The sequence below is a fragment of the Thunnus thynnus genome, chromosome 3, assembly GCF_963924715.1.
Source record: "Thunnus thynnus chromosome 3, fThuThy2.1, whole genome shotgun sequence".
Lineage (NCBI taxonomy): Eukaryota > Metazoa > Chordata > Actinopteri > Scombriformes > Scombridae > Thunnus > Thunnus thynnus.
The window spans coordinates 26198821-26219373 of record NC_089519.1 but is presented as its reverse complement, the minus strand read 5'-3'; the positions used below and the strand labels follow the sequence as shown (position 1 = coordinate 26219373).

Here is a 20553-nt window from a genome sequence, read left to right as displayed (position 1 = left end):
TTTACTTTCACAAACTACCAAAAATCTAAAGTGCAGACTGAAAACCTCACACAATTTAGAGGCCGTTTAGTTTGCAGCAAATCATTCACAACAAAATTAAATGCATAAACATTCACACAAAAATAACGTACTGTACATACCGAACAAAAAATATTTTAACATAGTTTGGTAACAATTTTGCTTTTGGAATGTTGTGATGAATGACGAACATTAGGGCTGCAACTAACGATTATTTTCATCATCGATTAATCGTTTTGTCTATAAAATGTCTGAAAATAGCGAAAAATTTGGGCTCTAATTTCTTAGAGCCCAAACTGAAGTCTTCAAATGTCTTGTTTTGTTGAATCAACAGTCCAAAACCCAAAGATATATCAGTTTATATCATATTCTGTGACACATAAAAGCTTCAAATTCTCACATTTGAGAAGCTGCAACCAACAAATGTTTATTTTTCCTTCACTAAAATGATTAAAACGATTATTGATGTATCTAGGCCAGCAGGAAGCCCCCTAAACAAACGTTAATTTGAATAAAAATTGTTTTGTATACACAGTATAAACAGTCATAATAGCTTAATTAATCTCATTTACTGGAACATTTTAATGGTGAGGACACAGAAACATATAAACAAATCTAGTCACGTTACATTTCGGACTCATGTGCCGTCTCACCTCACCTGAGGGTCAGCAGGTGGGCAAGCATAAGGCGGAACTAGACACAGAACGTGTGTGTGTGTGTGTGTGTCTGTGTGCGACAGCTGTGTCAGCATATACATGCTAAACTGACCTCCATCTGCTTATCGTGTGCTGTGGCACCTATTGTATCTGTCACAGAGGACTTGCTATGTGATGTTATTACATTCCTGAAAGAATAAAGAAGTGCAGACGTCGCACCTCTTAAGATTCTCTCTGAATTAATTCATTCTCTGGCTTAAATGTGGAAAATCTAACAAACTAGCCGTACGTTTAGAGGCGTATATGTAATATCTTTGCATATCTACTGTACATGTTGACAGATATACAAACAATTAGTGGGTGTGTGTGTGTGTTTGTACCCATGTGCTTGGATACAAGTGTCCAAAAGAAATGTGTGCTTGTGTGTGTGTAAAGGAATCCGTGTTTACCTGCTGAGTAACAGTCTGCGTGAGTCACCATCCAGGTAGGCTTAAGGTTGGCTGACCTACATAAACACACAGACAGCTGGACTGAACCTCAACGCTCGTTTGGCAAACTACGCCGTACAAACAGCTCCCAAAAAAAACCACACACAGCTGTTAGATATATGAGGAGATACAGTGGCAATACTGATCTCCGAAATGAAAAAAAAAAAAAGAATCTGCATCATCTTTGTTGTCTGCTTATGAACAGATAAATAGATTTTTTTTTTTTTTTGCTCTCCAGGGTAGCTTATCAAAAGTTATACTGGAAGGTTATTTGATTGTCTGTAAATCTGGCTGATTAGTCGCCTACATCCGACTGTACTGCCTGTAATACACTGTTGCACAATGGATTATATTTCTACAGATTGAAACACTATTCTTCTTCTTCTTTTCAGATCTGATTGTTAGAGTCATTCAGCAAAACATGGGAGGAATCAAAATAGAAGAATGGAGAAAGGTATGTTTGATTTAAATTCATTATATTGACAGTGCAGGGCTGTGATACTCTACCCAATACTGAGAAACTGATATGTTAACATTTATTATTTTACATACATTTAATAGCTTTGTTGTAAGTGGGGTTTTTTTTCAATTGAAGACAATGAAATAATATGTAAAACCTCATTATTTTTGCAATATTAAAGCACTTACAGTAAGTAGCTGGGACATATAACAGAAGAATCACAATCAGATTATATCGTGGCCGCTCTACTTAGATGCCATCGAGACTTTTTTGGGGGGATTCCCTTGGTTTAAGTTTAATTTCTTTTATCCTTGTTTTTTTTTCTTTGACTTTTGATGTTGCCTTCACATCCTTCTTTAGAAATGGGAATTCTGCTACCTCCTAATCTCTTGGCTGTCACACTAATCTTGTTTTGTTTCTCTTTGTCTTCCTCTTGTTACGGCGGCTTTGTGTGTGAATGTGTGTTTGTTTGTGTGTGTGCACTTTCTGCACACACGTGCTACGGCGCCACAGCCAGAAAACGTCGTCCTTTTGCTACAGGTAAACTCCTCTCTAACATTACATGTTGCAAAAAAAAAGACAATGTGAGGAGACTGACAGATGGATCAATGCTCTCTTCCTACAGTGGATCCACTACGAAGCTGGATTCCTCGTATGCGGGACCGTCGGTGTCGTGTTCGTGATCCTCGTCCCCATCATAGGCATTTTATTCTGTGTGTGTCGATGCTGTGAGAACTGCGGAGGGGAGATGCACCAGAGACAGAGGAAGAACGCCGACTGCCAACGAGGGTTCTACACCGCCTCACTTGTCGCCACCACCATCTTCATCATGTGAGTCCCCCCTGTCGTCCTCTTCTCTGTCTTTATCAACATATCACATCTATCAGTGTGATTTTGTACACCTTGGCGTACATTTATTTTCAGATATACAGCTGAAGGGGAAGTATAATCATTCGTCTTTTTAAACTTGAAGTCATGGACCCCTGAGACACAAGTCTGTACACTATACTGATGTTTTCTCAGTTTGAATCCATCCTAATTTCGATTTCAATTTCATGCATTTTTCCTTAAAAAGAGAGTTAAACGCAGTACATAAAGAGCAATTTCTCAAAGATTTTTTCCCCTCTTTGAAGGAACGTCCCTCCCACACATAACAGTTTGAGACAAAACACATCAATGATATATATTTACTATATCTAACCTGCCATTTAAACCATGTTTAAACACCATTGTTGTCTCTTAATAACTTTGTAGTCAATCCCGGAACCGCCATCATAACAACAGCAAAAGTACCCATAACCATGCAAGCAAGTTTGTTACCTAATGGTCACTAAAGGGAAAAAGGCAGGAATGGTGTTTAGTTGTGTAGTTAAGAAGGTAAAAGTACATTTAGGTTGTTTAAACAAGTGATAAAAGGTTGCCATCTTTAAAAAAACTACAGTTTAAAATATTATAACTGATTTCTTGTATTGTATAGATGTCACATAAAAAACAAAGAAATATCTCATTTTAGGGTGATTTTATAGTGCTACAAATTGATTTTAACTTGAATGGGTGTACAAATCTTTGAAGCACTGTGTGTGTGTGCATATTTTTATGTGTATATACAGGGCTCTTCACAACATATACTCACACACACACACACACACACACACACACACACACACGTGCACACACAGACTGGGACATGCGCACAGTGTACCTGCTCTGTGGAGGAAGCAGGTGCAGGGTCAGAGAAACGCGATCCCAACTGTGCAGGACAGTTAGGTGTTAGTGATATCACTTGGCTGACTGTGAGAGGGCCCTCTGTCTGAATTAATGCTTTCACATCACACACATGCATGCACACACACACACACACATTCACATATGTACACACAAAGCATACAGTGGCCATTTGGAGAAGTGGAGATATTATCTTATCGGGGTTTTTTTTTATCCACTCACACAGCAGATCTCTCTCTTTGTTTTCACTCTTTTTCTATCTGTATCAGTCTGCGTTTCTGAAAAATGAAAGTCTAGACATTTTTCAAATGCTAAAAGGGCTCGTTGAGTGAAGGAGCTCAGTACTGTGGCGGGTAAATTCAATGCGTTTATACTCAGCCAAAATGTCACATTACACAAAACATTCACTCTGCTGTCTTATTTAACTATACTTGAATAAAAATGAGAAAAAAACCTGCACACTGTCTCACATACATGCCGGAATATTTTATGTTAATATTTATTACAGATTAAATGTTTTGTTTGAGTCTTATTGACAGGTGTGTTGGATCAAAAACTCTTGACTGTGAAGAAACCAAAGCATCCTACACACCTTCCATCACTCACGATTACAATTTTATCTGATGAAAATGCTTAGGATCTTAGGATAGTGTGCAGGATTGTTTGATTTCTTCGCCTTAAGCAACTGTTGACATCTGGATCAAACCTGTGAGTTATATAATGACGACCACACTGCTGGATACTTCTTGGCTTATTTCCTGTCATCATTCATCTGATCAGTCAGATCTGACAGGACAGAGAGAGAGAGAGAAAGCTTGTGGCGCATTTCAAGACTGGCTTCTTTTAAAATACACGTTTAAATATAAAAAATGCAATTTAAAAATCAAAAGACTCCTCAAAATGTGGCTTCTTTTGCCTAATATTTGCAGTCCAGGCTCTTATCTCTGTGAGATTCAGGTGAATCCTCATGTCAGTGACTTTTGAAATGCTTGCAGCAGAAATCCATCTCAGTGTAGCCATGCTGCCCTCTGCTGGTTAAGAGTGGTCATTGTAACACTTTGCTCTACTGAACTTACCTGTGTGTGTGTGTGTGTGTGTGTGTGTGTGTGTGTGTGTGTGTGTGTGTCTGTGTGTGTGTGTCTGTGTGTGTGTGTGTGTGTTTCAGTTTGGGAGTACTCATTTCTTACGCTGCAAACCATAATATCAGCGCCCAGATCAAGAGCACCCGTCGGTTCATCAATACCAATATGAGAGACTTGAAGACATTCGCTAACAACACACCTGCGGTATGAACTCACTCACACACTAAAACACAACCGACGTTTCATGTTCGAATGTGTCGCCTCGCTCTAATGTTACTGTGCGTTTCCTGTTCCTGCAGCAAATCGACTACTTGACAGCTCAGTACACAACAGCAAAGAACAAAGTCCTGTCAGACCTGGACAGTAAGTTGAACCCAAACTCTTGTCTCTCACTTTGTTTGCCCGAGGCTCCCTGTGTTTACTGAAGCAATGCGTAACTGTAGTGTTGCCATCAAACCGTCTGATCTTTCTGTGTTTTTTTCGACAGACATTGGACCTTTACTGGGTGGGAGGATTCACAGTCAGCTGGAGAAAGAGGTGGTTCCCTCACTGGACACTGCCCTGCGTATGGCAGGAGGTAACAACACACACTCTGTACCAGCTTTTAATATGAACATAGTATCACAGTGTTGTGTTGATGCTGCTGAGCTGCTGCTAAGCTTTCTGTCACCACATCTGATTGGGTTTAGTCAAAATTCAAGGATAAATCCCTTGAGCCATGAACCACTTTTGTTACTCTGTAAGATGTTTTGTGTTACATAACATGCTCAGAAACCGCTAAACAGGTCGGACAAAACTCCATTGTTTCATTTCAAAGACAAAATTATGTACTTTTGTAAGGTCAGATGTTAGAAAAAACTTGAATTCTTTGGCACTTATTGTTTTTTCTGTACTAAAAATAAAATGTTGACTTGTTTGATCTAATCTCACAATAAATTACATGAACTGATGCCATAGTTATCTGGTGACACTACAGCAGCTTAAGATGTGCAGATTCCTTTCTCGTTATTACTACAGATTCCTGGTGTGTTTTTTGTTTTTTTTCTTAAGGACACGTTCTCTCCATTTTTTAAAACTCTCCTTTTCCTCTTTCATTCCCTCACATTTGCTTTTCGTCTTAAGCTAAAGTTGAGAATGCCATCAAAGGTAACCAGAGCTGATCTGGATTCAGTGTTGCAGTGCTCGTGTCTTGGTGTCAGTGGATTCTTAAGTGTTAGAAACAGACTCTGATGCTGAAACACTGTTTTATCTTGTAAATTGTGTTTTGCTGTGGTTTTTTCCTTTGTGGATTGTTGATCTGTGATCAGTGGAGTTCTGTGGTTGTTGCATCATGTGTGTATGCATGTTAGTATACAATGTATGAGGCTCAACACGAAACAACACGCTATTGTGGATATTTTTGGTAAAAATTCTGTATTTTCTTCAACAAAATGCTAAGTTTTCAAATGTGCAATCATCCTTCTTCTCTTGTTCGCAGCTATGCGGGAGACTAAGGAGGCCCTGGAGAACGTCAGCTCCTCTCTGGAGGTGCTACAAGAGGGGACAGGGAAACTTCAGACCAGTCTGTCTGTAGAGCGCGCCTCTCTATCCAACACCCTGTCCGACCCCGCCTGCACCAACGGAGCCGTGTCTCACACCTGCAACACCATCCGTTCCACGCTGTCCCAGCTGGGAATCAACGCCGACTTCTCCAGGGTAACGAGAAGCTAGACGTTTTCTGACACAAAAATGTGGATAAAAACCTGAAAATGATTTTAATCGGCAGCAATATCTCCATGTTTATTCGTCAAACTTTTTCACTTCCTGTCTATCAGCTTCCAGACGTCAGTCACTCCTTGGGTAATGTCGACACCATCCTGAAAACAGACCTCAGTAACATTGTACAAAAGGTTTGTCTTTGTCTCCAGCTCATCTTCTTGTTCATCTTGTGACTCTCTGTTTCACCCACCAGAGTTGATATATTTTTATTAATCACCTGTTCTCTCTTTCTCTCCACCTTCAGGGTTACTCATCCTTCAATGATACACCGAGACTGGTTAAAGACCAAACCAAAAATATTGTCTCAGGTACACAAATATATGTGTAGTGTTCCTAAATCAATTTTCACCTCCACTCTGTAAGTGAGATTACAATCTTTCACATTCTTTCTTTTCTCATCTTCACCTGCATCGTTCTGGACGATGACACCACAGCTCTACCTCGTAAGACCTGTTTTGTCCCTTTTTTGCTTTATAATAAACCCCCCCCCCCATCCTCCTTCCTCCTGATTCTGTCACCTCTGAGTTGATCCATTTGTGTGTTTGTGTGCTTCTTATTTTCTGTCTGCCTCTGTTTGTTTAGGAGTGAAAGGCATGCTGGATAAGATCGGCGCAGAGATCACTGGCTTCTCTAAGATGTTCCCAGTGGAAGCATCTCTGGCCAATTTCACCATTTTCCTCACTGAGGGACAGAAGAACATTGAGTCCTTTTACCCACAGATCGACCAAATGGATTTCTACAGGTATGTGTGTGTGTGTGTGTATATTTGCATTAATTACATGGTGGGGACAGAAATATGTCCACACAGTTACATTATGGGCACACGCCTTCCATCTGGGGACAAGAATTCAGTGCACACAAGGTTAACTGTGTATTTAAGGTTCAGGCTTGTTTTTTGTTAAACTTTGAATTATGACTTAGTTAAGTTTAAGGTGGCATTTGGGGTTAGACATATAATAGGTGTAGTTGACATCAGAGTAATCGTGCAGGGAATCAATCTATATCTGAATGTGATGGCCTTTTTGTGCGCTCTTTCTGCAGGTGGATCGGCTGTGTGGCAGCGCTCTGCATGATCGTCCTGATCCTGGCCTTCAACATCCTGGGTCTGCTGTGTGGCAGCTGTGGCTACGACAAGCAGGCCACACCCACAACCCGCGGCTGCCTGTCAAACACCGGAGGAAACCTGCTCATGGCGTAGGTTACCACGACAGCAGACAGACCCTCAAACTGAAGCGATAATTAGTGTGTGGACAGAAAATAGTAAAATGAGGGAAATATAAGACAGTACATGGATTGAAGAAGAGTTGGTCAGATACAGAACGTAACAGTAACAATTAGCATTTATAAGCATTAAACAAACATGTCATGCATGGTTTAAAACAGTAGTTATAAATATATATTTAACAGAAGATTTGTCAAAAATAGAACTTGAAGACGTATTTTATATCATTAAAACTACAAACAAAGCATGATTTGATATGACCTTTGGCCCTTGGTTCAGTTATATACGCCTTTAGGTCACACACTTTACCAGTTTCTGTGCTTTGTTTCTGCTGAATGATACGTTTTTCTATTGAGACTAATAGAAAACCATCACAACATAGAGAAGAAATTAAGCAAAATGTTGTGGTAGAAGATTTAAAGCAGGAAACATGAACTGTACAATAACTTATGTTTCTGTGTGATTATGTCTCCCTCACTCTCCATCTTCGGCTCTCTCAGCGGGGTGGGCTTCACCTTCATCTTTGTCTGGTTGCTGATGGCCATCGTGACCGCCCTGTTTGTTGTTGGTGGCAACGTGGAGAAGATGATGTGTGAACCGCTGGCTAACCGACAGCTATTCAAGGTACTGAACACAAACTCTCTTCCTTCCTGAACCGTCTTATTTTCACTCTCCTCTCTGCCTCTCGCTGTGTTTATCTTGGAGAGAGATCCTGAGCTGGATATCTGAGCTGGATAGTATTACATAACAGACAACACTGCCGCTCTGTGCTGATGAATATGCATGTGTGTGTAGATCATAGACACACCATACCTGGTCCATCCCGCCAAGAAGAACTTCCTTCCTGGGATGCTGTTTCAGAATCCGAACATTGACTTGACTTTGGGAAGCATGTACAGGTAATATGGAGGCTGCTAATACACATTTACTGAACATAAGGCTCACTGTTTCTGATTTTAAGTGATTTTTAAAAGGAGCAAATCAGTTTAATTTGATTTTCACTTGCTGAAATTTTATGTTTGTGTGCATTCATGTTATACAGTAAGTTATTTTCTGCTCCAAGTGTGCAGCAAATGACATTTTTGAAATCAGATTTTCACCTTGATCTTATGCAGATGTTCATGTTGGTAAATATTCAAATATTAATAAACTTCCAAACACAAGGAGATTCATTGTGCTACCATACCATGTTTGTGTCGTAGGGAGTGCTATGAGAACAACGGTCTGTATCACGCTCTGCAGCTGGAAACCATGTTCAACATCAACTCCTTCCTCAACAGAACTGTGGTGAGTGTTTACTGCGGAGGTATCTTGGGTGAAAAACTGTGTTACTGATTCACTGATGAAAGCATGATGAATGACAGCCTGCTAACTTTATATATGTGTTTCACATTAGTACAACAAGGATCTGGCCAAAGTGTTTGAGAGTGTGCAGGTGGACCTGCAGGACATCACGCTGCTGGAGCAGGCCGGCAGAGACAACCTCATCAACTTTGCCAACTCTGGAATCGGACAGATCGACTATGCAGCTTTCCTGGCTGAGGTACTCTGAGTGTGCACTTATATCATGTTACATAAGTCACATTTTGGGGACTCAAAATCCTGGTCTATTTTAGGTGTTAAGACTTGGTTCTTAAGCAAAACCTCCTGGGATTAAATGTTTTTTATGTTAAAAATTGTCCTCGCAAATGACAAAAACGTGTGTGTTTGTGTGTGAAGCCTCGACAAAAGCTGGTTCTGTTTCTGTTTGTTTTTCTATGTGATTTTCAATCCTTTGTGTCATGATTATAATAAACTTTAACTTAACAACCCAGTACAAAACATACAATAAAAATATGAGCTATAAACATAAATACATGTATTATTAATACAAGGGGTAGCTACAAAATAAAGACACATTTTAAACTGTATTAATAGCTTCATATGTGACTGTCTTGTTTTAGGTAAATAAGGGAGTCACACTTGTGGATCTTCTGTCCTTCTCTACTGACCTGGAGGCTCAGGCCGACCAGCTGGTGAGTTTCATTGTAATTATGAATGCAATTTACTGCTGTCTGAAAATGAGTAACATTACACAGCATCTTACGACTGAAAGCTTTAATATTAGATCAGACCTAAATAGTTTTTATAAGTGACATTGACAGATTAAGATTCCCTCCGCCATCTCTTAATCTAAACACAATCAGCCTGCACTCTTACTTGTTTGTTTTCTAGTTTCGGGGGGATGGAATTTTCTTTAAATAAACATTGAATCATATTTTGTACACTGTAGGAATGACATGAAAAAAAAATACTCTAAAAGCAAGTCCAAATTCAGTCTGACAGCCTCTCTGGAAAATTATTTTGCTTCATGCACGTGAACGTTGGTCTGAACAAAGCTGCCCATTCACTCTGAACACACACACACATATATTCATGGCACATGCATGGTATAGCAAATGTGCCACTTAAAGGCACATGGGACTTGCTACAGAACGATTAGTGTGTGTTTGTATGGAAGCCAATAATGAATAAATAAGTTCATTATCAACACATAATGATCCTGAAGACTTGTAATGATCTAATATAACTCATTGTAACAACAATATAACCCTTAGCACAACAACGGTGTACAAATTCAACAAACTCCTGTGGGTCAAGGATCCATGGTTGACTATGCTCATGATTGTACATTATACTACACTGCCAGCACCACTGATGATATAACGGAGATCTTTAATGAGGAAAAGGTAGATGATTGGGTGTGTAAAAACGATCTACTACCTAATTTAATCAAATCTATGCTTTTCGGAACTGGGCTAATCCGCAATCCGCAATTAAAGCTGTCATTACTGGGTGTCCACTTGGAGAAAGTTAAATAAAACAGCCTGTTTTCATCTCTTGGTCTCAGCACATTGAAGATTTATTTAAAAAAGACGAGGCTAAAGCATCAGCAGGAGGTGTTTTCTCTACGTTTGTCCAGATGTTATGAACATGGTTCGATCATCAGTGGGTCGAACCCACTTCTGTTATTTGGTCCACATCCAAAAAGAAGGAAACACAAATGTCGTAGTTAGGTCAAAACAGAGCTGCTACAGGCCGGCTCTGCACTGTCATATCACACATGCATTCATAATTATACTGGCTGCCTGTCAAAACCAGACCTAAGTATCCTGTTTATTAGAAAAAACATCTTCAGATGACACGGACCAAAAATAGGAGCATTTTACTAGGAATATTAAGAAGGGTCAATTATGTATGTCAAAACATAAACTATACAGAGCTTCTTCAGATTGGAACCTTTCACCAAACTATATCAAATACATTTCTAATCTAAAAAGTGTTGATATAGTGTAAACATCTAACTTCTGTATCATTTATATCAGTTTCAGCTTGCTTTAAATTGACTGTGTAATTAGTTATTTTACTTTTGTTTTATTTTGTATTCCTCCTGTAATGTTTATTCTTTAATGTTCTTTAATACCTGTTAACATAATTTATATTTGCGTGTACTAATAGACTCCAGGAAGACTACAGTGTCAGCAGAAGCCACTGTAATGATCCTCTTAGCAAAAAACAACATTAAACTCCTGTGTCCTCTGCTCTGTGTGTGTGTGTGTGTGTTTCTGTGTGTTTACAGCCTCGTGGTGCTCTGGAGAACGCACTGAAAGGACACGCCAGCAGTATCAGACAGATTCATAGAGATCAGGTGGTTCCCATGGAGCAAGCAATGGTAATCACCTCTCTCACTGCACAAGCACACACAACACCAATGCTAAACACAATTAAACACCTTTGTTTAATACACATGCAGCGCTATTCTTCATATGCACTTACAGATATACACTGGTCCTCTAAAAAACACCTTTCTCCTACTGACAAAGTAAATAAACATACTGTATATCTTTAACAGACTTGAACAGAGCTTAAGAGGGACGATGGAGAAAAAAAATAACTAATTCATGCTCTCGATTTAACGGATTTCACCGTCATGCCATTGTCTCATCCAACGTACGTCCTCACTATGGATCACTTGGATTTAATATGGTTTCCTTTTGATCTTGGACTATGATATGTGGATATGCTTTAACCACAACACTGTTTTATCTTACTATCCCTTATAATATCCTGTAGAATACCGGATAAAAGACTTTTTCACCGTAAACACTTTCATGCTCCTGTGGATATCATCCGGTTCATAAAAACTCAGCTTCAGGGTTGTGGACATGGATATATTATCCATCCATCCATCCATCCATTTTCTATAGGCTATCATTTATCATCTAGAGGGTCGCAGGGGAGCTGGAGCTGATCTCAGCTGACATTAGGCGAGAGGCGGGGTACACCCTGTACAGGTCTCCAGTCAATCACAGAGCTGACATACAGAGACAGACCACCATTCACATTCACACACCTGCGGACAATTTAGAGTCGCCAATCAACCTAACTTGCATGTTTTTGGTCTGTGGGAGGAAGCCGGAGCACCTGGAGAGAACCCACGCAGGATCAGTTGGATCAGTAACTGATGTTACAGGAGAAACATCTACTTCGTTGCTTTCTTCAGACTTCCAGCTGGCAAATAGCTAAATCAAGAGCATGAATTAATAATTCGAGAGCACAAATTACTAAATCAAGAGTGCAAATTAGTTTTTTTTTTCTCCATGGCTCCTCCCAGGGTCTATAGACTTAACTTGCTAATAGCAGGAACAACTTTATGCAGCTATATAGAAAATCCCAGTACACACAGAGAGTATCCAGATTGACTAATATCGTTTATTTAGTCAAATCTTGAGGCAAACGACGCATTTTTGTATTGTCACACAATTTAAAGCCAATATTATTGCCAAATGACGTACTGTAATGTTTGTAGTCACATGTTTTTGTTAGCTCCTCCCTTCAAATTTCCCTCTTTTCTTTCTTCTTCCTTTTCTTTCATTAAATGGTGACAGAAATATGTCCGAGCGCGGGTAAGCCGCTGTTGATGCACGGCACTGTGACTTTTTTTTTTTGTGCGTGTTTGCCATAGCAGTGTGGTTCATGTGGTGACAGCAGTGATGTGACGTGATGGGGTATTTTTTAATAGATATTTAGACGTGCATTTGTGTTGTTTGGTAACAGTCTGTGTTTGTCATCTCATGCAGAGCACGCTGAGCCAGAGCATCAAACAGCTGCAGAGAACCTCCAGCGACCTGCCGGTGAGGAAACACAGACAAAGTGTTGATAACAGAACAAGAAGTAAAAAATACAATTACTGCTCATAAACATACAGTACACATGAATCTCTGTTTCTCTCTCAGGTCAAGGTCACGAATATCCTCAGTGCCATCGATGCAGCAGAGTACCTCATCACTCATAATGCCTCCCATGTGGTGAAGCAGGTACAAAAATATTATAACAGTCATACAGTATGTCAACTTCATAGAACTGTGCACATATGACCTGATAAGAGTGTTAGTAACCTTTGCTCAAATGAGATTTAGAGTCCCCCGCTGTGGCTCAGGAGGTAGAGCGGGTTGTCCACCAATCAGAAGGTTGGTGGTTCGATCCTCGGCTCCTCCAGCCAAGTGTCCTTGGGCGACCCAAATTGCTCGCCATCAGTGTGTGACTGTGTGTGAAGCATATAAATATTGTGGGGCGCTTTGGATAGGAAGCGCTCTATCACTACTGATGAGCAGGTTGGCACCTTGTATGGCAGCCTCTGCCATCAGTTTATGAATGAGTGAATGTTTTATATAAGTGTAGTCTGTACAAAGAGTATTTCTCTTCAGATTCCTTTAGAATAAAATTAGTTACACAATTGTAATATATGAATGTCCTTAGAAAGTATCTTTAAATAGATGCGATTTTATCCTCAAGTGCAGCAAAGTAAGGAATTCCCTGAAGTCCATTTTCGATTGCAAAAATGTCGTTAGCAATGAAAATAGCAGAAAAACTGAAAGGTTCTGTGGTGGCTCATCTCGACTGATTAGATTATCGTGGAGCATCAGAGAGTATTTTGAGAAAAGGAAACCCATTGATGTCTCATCTTGTTCTGTCTGTGTCACATTTGTTGCTTTAGACTGAACAAAAGATGAAGTTTACTTTGCAGTATGTCTTTTCTTTTGGCCTTTTCTTCTAAAATCACAGTGCAAGGGCGTTAATTATCACATAATAAGCAACAAGTGTTTGTATTGCAATCCAAACTTAATTAACGGGCCGTGAATGTCGTCTCAATGGGAACTTTACTTTATTCATGCTGGACTATTAAAAATCCTGCAGTATTTTATTTTTAGTATTTTACCTCATGACTCAGTTGGAAACATTTACATAAAAGTTACTTAAAATAAATCACTAAGGAGAAAAATTTGGAAGGTTTCTTCAGTCAGAGAACTGAACCTGAACGTGCTGCAGTCACACATTTCTAACATAACTTCTCTTTTCTCTGTTGGTGTCTAGGAAACAAAAAACTACGTACAGAGCTTGGTGGGATACTTCAAACAGTACACAGCATGGGTTAAAAACTCTGTAAGTATACCAACAATTTTCTTTGATGTACAGTATTAATACTGTATGTCTTCTTGAAAGTCACGGGTTAATGTGCAGTATAGAGAAAATAGCTGCAATAACACTAAAATGCAAAGCAAAACCAGTCATCCAGTGGTGGATTTAAAGTTGATCACAGAGGATGAACAATAAAACTGTGCCCTCTCGTCGATGCATTTAATGGAATCAGCATGTTGTTTAGGTTTCGGTAAATTACATGAGCTTTAGAAGATTCCTAATCGTAACCAGAAAACTTTAACACTCCATGAAGCTTCTTTGATTTAAACTTGAAGTCAGTAATGAGAAGGTTGAGGCGGATCAGCAAATCAGCCAGCAAGAGCTGAAATATCTCCACCACTGTACAGCACACTCAGCAAAAGTTGGTTTCACATTTGACTTCATTTATATGTGCACTTTGTAATCTATATTCTGGGGTTTTTTGATTTTGTACATCTGTGTGTTCATGTGTGTATTTTTCTTTACAGTTGACTGCAGAGGTGGCCCAGTGTAAACCCATCAGTAACATTGTGGACAGCATGGAGATCGTAGCGTGCAGCTTCATAGTCGATTCAGTGGTAAGACGCCACAGCAGTGTGGTTGTGTGTGTGTGTGTGTGTGGGTGTGTGTGGCTGCCAGGCTGCAGAGGTGTACTGATCCCTTTCACAGCTGTATGTACAGTACATGTTCCCTGCATGTATCTGAAGTTCAACCAGAAATATAAACGACTCTTTGACGGTTTGAGGGACCTCTGGGTTTTGGGGGACTGAGGAGTCGGCCACATGGATGAGAACATTATGTTCTCAAGTCTCCAACACACTTGTACACACACACACACACACACACACACTGAGATGGGACAGAGTCTGTTTTGAGGCAGGGTGGGGAGTTACATACATATAGATTCTTCACTGTTCTTACCAGCAGCCCAGCGGAGTTGTAAAGTTTTCTATTTACATATCTGCTATATATCATGCATGTGAGTTTGTGAGAGTTTAATGAGCTCAAACAAGCCACAGATTGTGGTCAATATAAACAGAGAATTTATATATCAGCGCATGTGCAGCAGTGCTTGCAGCCGCTGTACGTGTGCCAACTGTGCACACGTGTATGTATTTATGTATTGTGTCCTGTATGTGCACATTTGATGCTCTTTGTGCCTGTGAATGTGCACGTTTCTTGTATGTGTCTTTGTGTAAAATGTAGCAGGAAAAATATGTAGGGCTACAACTATAAATTGTTGTCATGATCAATATTTTTTCAATTAATTCTGAGAAATTAATTGAGAAAAAAATCTGTCAATCGAATAATAAATAAATAAATAAACTATTTTGATAATCAATAATATTCTTTTAAGCCAAAATGCCAAACATTCATCCAGATAAGAAAATAATCAGCAGATTAATTGATAATGACAGTAATTTTCAGTTGCAGTTATAGTTTAATCTATAAAATCTTATTAAATTCTAAAAAAATACCTGTCACAGTTTTCCACAGCCCAAAGTGACATCTTCAAACAGCTTTTTGTCTGAACAAAAGTGAAAAACTCAAATTTATTCAATTTACAGTGATATAAAAAAGTAAAAAGTTGTAATTGTCACAACTGAGAGGCTGAAACCAGCATATTTTTAGCATTTTTACTCGATAAATGGCTTAACAATGAATCAACAAGTCATTTTAGCTCTACAAAATGGCTTAAAGCAAATGTATAACATGAACTTGAGACAGATGTGAAAAGTTACTGGTTTTACTGGTGTTTTTCAGAACACATTCTGGTTTGGTCTGGGTGGCTGCTGTGTCCTTCTCATCCCCAGTATCATCTTCTCCACCAAACTGGCCAAATATTACAGACGGATGGACACAGAGGACGTCTTTGAAGAGTGAGTCCAGACACACACACATATAGATTAGATTACACATGTAGCCATCTTTAGGTTTTCTGAATCATTTCTGTTGTAGATCAAAACAAAATTAATTAATTCTTCTTTTTCTCTCCTTCTCTCTTTCATTATTCCCTTTCATGGTCACTGAATCTCCTCATGTTTTCCTTTCATGTTGTTTCCACTCTCTCCAGCTCCTCTTACCCGTGGCTCGTTGCACTTTGATATCTGTCTGTTTATTCACGCTTCATTTCTCCCTCTTCTACATGCCCACTTCTATTCTGGTATGGGATACTTCGACTTTGGATCTCTTCACTCTTTTCTCACTTTTTTTCATCAGAAATCACAAGCAAAGCATGGTCTCTCCTCTCTTTGCATGCACGGATCCTCTCTTCATCATCTTCTTTCACGTCACTCCTCTTGGGCGTCTTTCTTTTATGTCGTGAGCAACGACACTCTCAGAGCGAGAGATCACTCCATCCTTGTTGCTTTCAGCATTCTCTTTCTTACCTGTCCACCCTCGCTTTTGTGTTGCAGTATGGGTAATACAGGTAACCATGGTGAACAAGTGTGCGATATCCATGGAAACCTCGCGGTGGTCAGGTACGAGCAGTGCCCACCGACTCTGCATACGTGCATGCTGCGGTGTTAATTGGTGGAGGGATATTTTTATCTTAGAGTGAGAGTTTGCTGGATTCATCCACAGATGTTAAATGTATAAAGAATCCCCCGTGTGTGTGTGTGTGTGTGTGTGTGTATGTGTGTGTGTGTGTGTAGCTCCCCCTATTCCGACACTCTGACCCGGTTCCCTCGAGCGTCTGCTCCTCCGAGCTACTCTGACTGGTGACCTAAAGGAATGTTCTCCCTGTCGAAGAGGTACCGATCATCAGTGATAACCATCAACTAATCCACATCTAATCATCTTAACAAACAATGAAAACCATCCGAGAACCACCAGCCATTCGTTCTTCATCATACGTCATCCACGTTTTTCTTCTTCTTCTTGATCCTTCATCCATCACCTTTGTCTCTTCTAACTGCCCATCCATTCAAAGAGCTGGACTCAACACAGAGAAATAACTTATGGAGGCGATTTAAAGTGAAGGACATGAACAGACAGGTGACAAATTAAAGGAAAAGCTGGTACAGGTCTGAATGCTTGACCCCTACAGTGAGGGGATCCAGTGGCTCTGCTATGCTGTGGGGAGCATTTTGCTGGCATGGTTTGGGTCCACTTGTCCCCTTAGAGGGAAGAGTCACTGCAAATCAATACAAAGTTGTTCTGAGTGATCACCTTTATCCTATGATGAAACATTTCTATCCTGATGGGAGTGGTCTCTTCCAGGATGACAATGCCCCAATTCATAGGACCCGAGGAGTCACTGAATGGTTTGATGAGTATGAAAATGATGTGACTCATATGCTATGGCCTCCACAGTCACCAGATCTCAACCCAGTTGAACACCTATGGGAGATTTTGGACTGACGTGATAGACAGCGAAGAATGGTGCTCATCCCTCTAGAAGAATTACAGAGACTTGTAGAATCAAAGCCAAGGCTGAGGAACACCATCATTTTCATACTCATCAAACCATTCAGCGACCCTTCGTGCCCTGTGAATTAGGGCGTTGTCATCCTGGAAGAGACCACTCCCGTCAGGATAGATCATAGGATAAAGTTGATCACTCAGAACAACTTTGTATTGATGTGCAGTGACCCTTCCATCTAAGCAGTCAAGTGGACCCGAACCATGTCAGCAAAATGCCCCCAACAGCATAACAGAGCCACCAGATCCCCTCACTGTAGGGGTCGAACATTCAGACTTGTACCAGTACCAGTTCTGTATATTCACACCAGACACCGTCATGTGTCATGCATCCAGATTGCGCGTACTTAAGATTTAACTCATTTGCGTGTTTGGATTTGGATTTGTTCAGCATTAAGAAGTTGCTGTCTTGCATGGAGAAAACTATGTTTTGTCACAAAGTATTAAAGGATACATTCACAATTTTTCAAGTCTGTCCAAATGAACATTGATATGTTTTTCTTGCTGTAATCATTCCTCCTGTTCATACTGACCATAAGAAGATCCCTTCATATGGCACTTACAATGTAATTCTGTTCAATTCAGTTTTGTTTATATAGTGCCAAATCACAACAGAGCAGGTCTAGACTGTACTCTTTAATTTACAGAGACCCAACATCCCCCCATGAGCAAGCACTTGGTGACAGCGGCAAGGAAAAACTCCCCTTGCAATGGGGGGCACAATCCACAGTCCTCCTTCTGTGCAAAACTGTATTTAAAGGTTTATGTGAAGCTAAAATGAAACAAAGTTAAGTTAGGCTAAAAAGGGATTCTTGTTTGCCTTTGACTCAAACTAACACACTTGTTTTTCTTAAAATATGCACGACTGTAGGTCTTGAGCATGACAAACACAGAGTTGATTTTTTTTTCTTCTGTTTTTCCACAGCGGACAAGAGAACTGGAACTGACCTTCCCTTCGTGGTAAGTGCTTGTTCGCCTGCTTCTCTTCATCCTCACTCAAGACTAAGAAAAAAGAAAAAGACACCATATGAAAAATCACAGGTCGTTTCTGACATTGTCCTCCTTTTTCTCAGGATCACTGGACTTTCCAGCTTTCCTATTCAGATCATGTAACACTTCCAAAGAAAAAAAAGGGAAGAAAAACAACAACTATCAGGAACTGTGTGGTGAGGGCGTCCCACTCCCCGGTGCCCCTTCAAGCCATTCGACAAGGACCTCTGATGCCAGCCAACTGTTAATTTATCAAGTGTTCTCTCATTCACACCAGTATCTTATCACCGCAGTCTCTCTAGCGCGTCATACTGTACATTATCACCTGTCAGAGCATCGTACCTGCTTAGCTAGTTTTAACTGTAGAGGATGAATTTGTACTTTATCAGTTTTAACATGGTGACTCAAGTGTACATTTTTTACACTTTCAAGACCTTTGAAAGTTTTATATATTTTTGTTAATGTTTGTTTTATAACATGTAAGTAGCTTTTTTGTAGCAGTAGGTATTTTCTTTGTGAATATTGGGAATATAGCTTGCGTTATTTTGGCTTAAAAGGTTGCACTGACCAGGTAGATTCTATAGGAATCACTTGAGATTTTGGGAAATATACTTATTTGCTTTTTTTTGCCGAGAGTTGGATAAGAAGATCGATGCCTCTCTTGTCTGTACGCTAAATATGAAGCTACTGCCAGCAGCTGTTAGCTTAGCTTAGCATAAAGACTGGAAACAGGGAGTAACAGCTAGCCTAGCTCTGTCTAATGGTAACAAAATCTGCCTACCAGCACTTTAAAAGCTCACAAATTAATGTGTTATAGTTTGTTTGTTTAATTTTAAGTGTAAAAACAACAGCCAGTTGTTTTACGTTGGATTATGTGCAGAACTATTTCTTAGCCGGGCGCAGTGACTTCCTCGAGTCATTTTTACACTTTTCTTTTGTACAAATCAAACAAACAAGATATAACATGCTAATTAGCGAGCTTTAGAGGGGCTAGCATTGGACAGAACCAGGCTAGCTGTTTCCTCCTGTTTCCAGTCTTGACATTAAGCTAAGCTAACCGTCGCCTGGCTTTAGATTCATATTTAACAGACAGATATAATGATATCAATCTTCTCTAACTCTCAACAAGAAAGCAAATATGAGTATTTCCCAAAATGTCAAACTATTTCTTTTAAAACTGAATGAGGAAACCTAGTTCAGTTTACTTTTTTACTTTACTACTTGTCTAAAGTATTCAATTCCTTAAGAAATGAAGAGACGAATCCAGAGTTTATCCTGGTCCATGCTACTACAAAGGCAAAGTGTTACTAGAAATACTACAAATAAACGCAAATACACATTTCTGTAACACGGTTTTTAAAGGACCAGTATGTAAGATTTAGTGGCATCCAACATTGAGGTTGCAGATTGGAACCAACTGAATACCCCTCCCCGCCCCTCCCCCTCCCCTCTCAAGAGTGTAGGAGAATCTACGGTGGCCACAAAACTCACAAAAAACATGAAAGACCCTCTCTAGAGCCAGTGTTTTGTTTGTCCATTCTGGGCTACTGTAGAAACATGGCAGCCTCCGTGGAAGAGGACCCTCTCCCTCTGTAGATATAAAGGGCTCATTCTAAGCTGACAAAAACACAATTCTTATTTTCAGGTGATTATACACTAATTAAAACATACTTATGAATACTTTATTCCATTACTGCCAAGTCCGTTCTGCTAGATGCCACTAAATTCTACAAACTGGAACTTTAAGACAGCTCACAAACAAAATATTGTGTCTTAGGCATCTCTCGCCTGTCCATTAGTGAGGGCCTAGTTGCTTGTGTTGCCAGAGTTTTTTTCTTTTTTCCTGCCATCTTGTGGTTTGAGAAATAAAACTCCCAGAAGCCTCTGTGGTTGTCCGAGGCCAAACTGAGGAACACAAACAAAAGAGAATTCAGTTGGAGTTTGTGGTGAGGGCACAAATCTGTGAATAAAAAACTTCACTTCAGTAAGTTTCTGCATTGTTTCTCTTCCATATACACGTGATTCATGGACTGGATAGATATAACGACGGTTCTCTGACGCACACACAGTGACACATACAGTACACTTCAGCTAAAACACACACCCTACTGAGGAAATTCTGGTAGATTTTTGAGTCATAAATCGCCCCAAATAACCTTTTGAGTGTCCTTTTATGTTCTTTGAAACTTCACATAAACTCTGAGCCACAGGCTGGAACACATTTGATGGT

At 39.8% G+C, this 20553-nt stretch overlaps 1 protein-coding gene across 6 annotated transcripts in view; it reads left to right on the top strand.

The window, feature by feature from the left end:
- prom1b (prominin 1 b) overlaps positions 1–20307 on the top strand; it is a 28032-nt gene extending 7725 nt beyond the window's left edge. Inside the window, exons 2-29 of one of the 6 annotated variants that reach the window (XM_067585016.1) lie at positions 1555–1616; positions 2136–2162; positions 2248–2453; positions 4513–4633; positions 4729–4792; positions 4917–5006; positions 5552–5575; positions 5907–6124; positions 6244–6318; positions 6432–6495; positions 6770–6929; positions 7229–7381; positions 7910–8033; positions 8205–8308; positions 8612–8696; positions 8806–8952; positions 9353–9424; positions 11029–11121; positions 12338–12355; positions 12530–12583; positions 12686–12766; positions 13824–13892; positions 14396–14485; positions 15672–15787; positions 16325–16390; positions 16565–16663; positions 18259–18293; positions 18407–20307. In XM_067585016.1, coding sequence (XP_067441117.1) covers positions 1555–1616; positions 2136–2162; positions 2248–2453; positions 4513–4633; positions 4729–4792; positions 4917–5006; positions 5552–5575; positions 5907–6124; positions 6244–6318; positions 6432–6495; positions 6770–6929; positions 7229–7381; positions 7910–8033; positions 8205–8308; positions 8612–8696; positions 8806–8952; positions 9353–9424; positions 11029–11121; positions 12338–12355; positions 12530–12583; positions 12686–12766; positions 13824–13892; positions 14396–14485; positions 15672–15787; positions 16325–16390; positions 16565–16634 — 2453 coding nt within the window. In that variant the 3' untranslated portion in view covers positions 16635–16663; positions 18259–18293; positions 18407–20307. The remainder of the gene's footprint in view (positions 1–1554; positions 1617–2135; positions 2163–2247; positions 2454–4512; positions 4634–4728; positions 4793–4916; positions 5007–5551; positions 5576–5906; positions 6125–6243; positions 6319–6431; positions 6496–6769; positions 6930–7228; positions 7382–7909; positions 8034–8204; positions 8309–8611; positions 8697–8805; positions 8953–9352; positions 9425–11028; positions 11122–12337; positions 12356–12529; positions 12584–12685; positions 12767–13823; positions 13893–14395; positions 14486–15671; positions 15788–16324; positions 16391–16564; positions 16664–18258; positions 18294–18406) is intronic. The other 5 variants (XM_067585019.1, XM_067585017.1, XM_067585021.1 and 2 more) reach the window with 5 other exon arrangements.
- Positions 20308–20553: the final 246 nt, after the last annotated feature.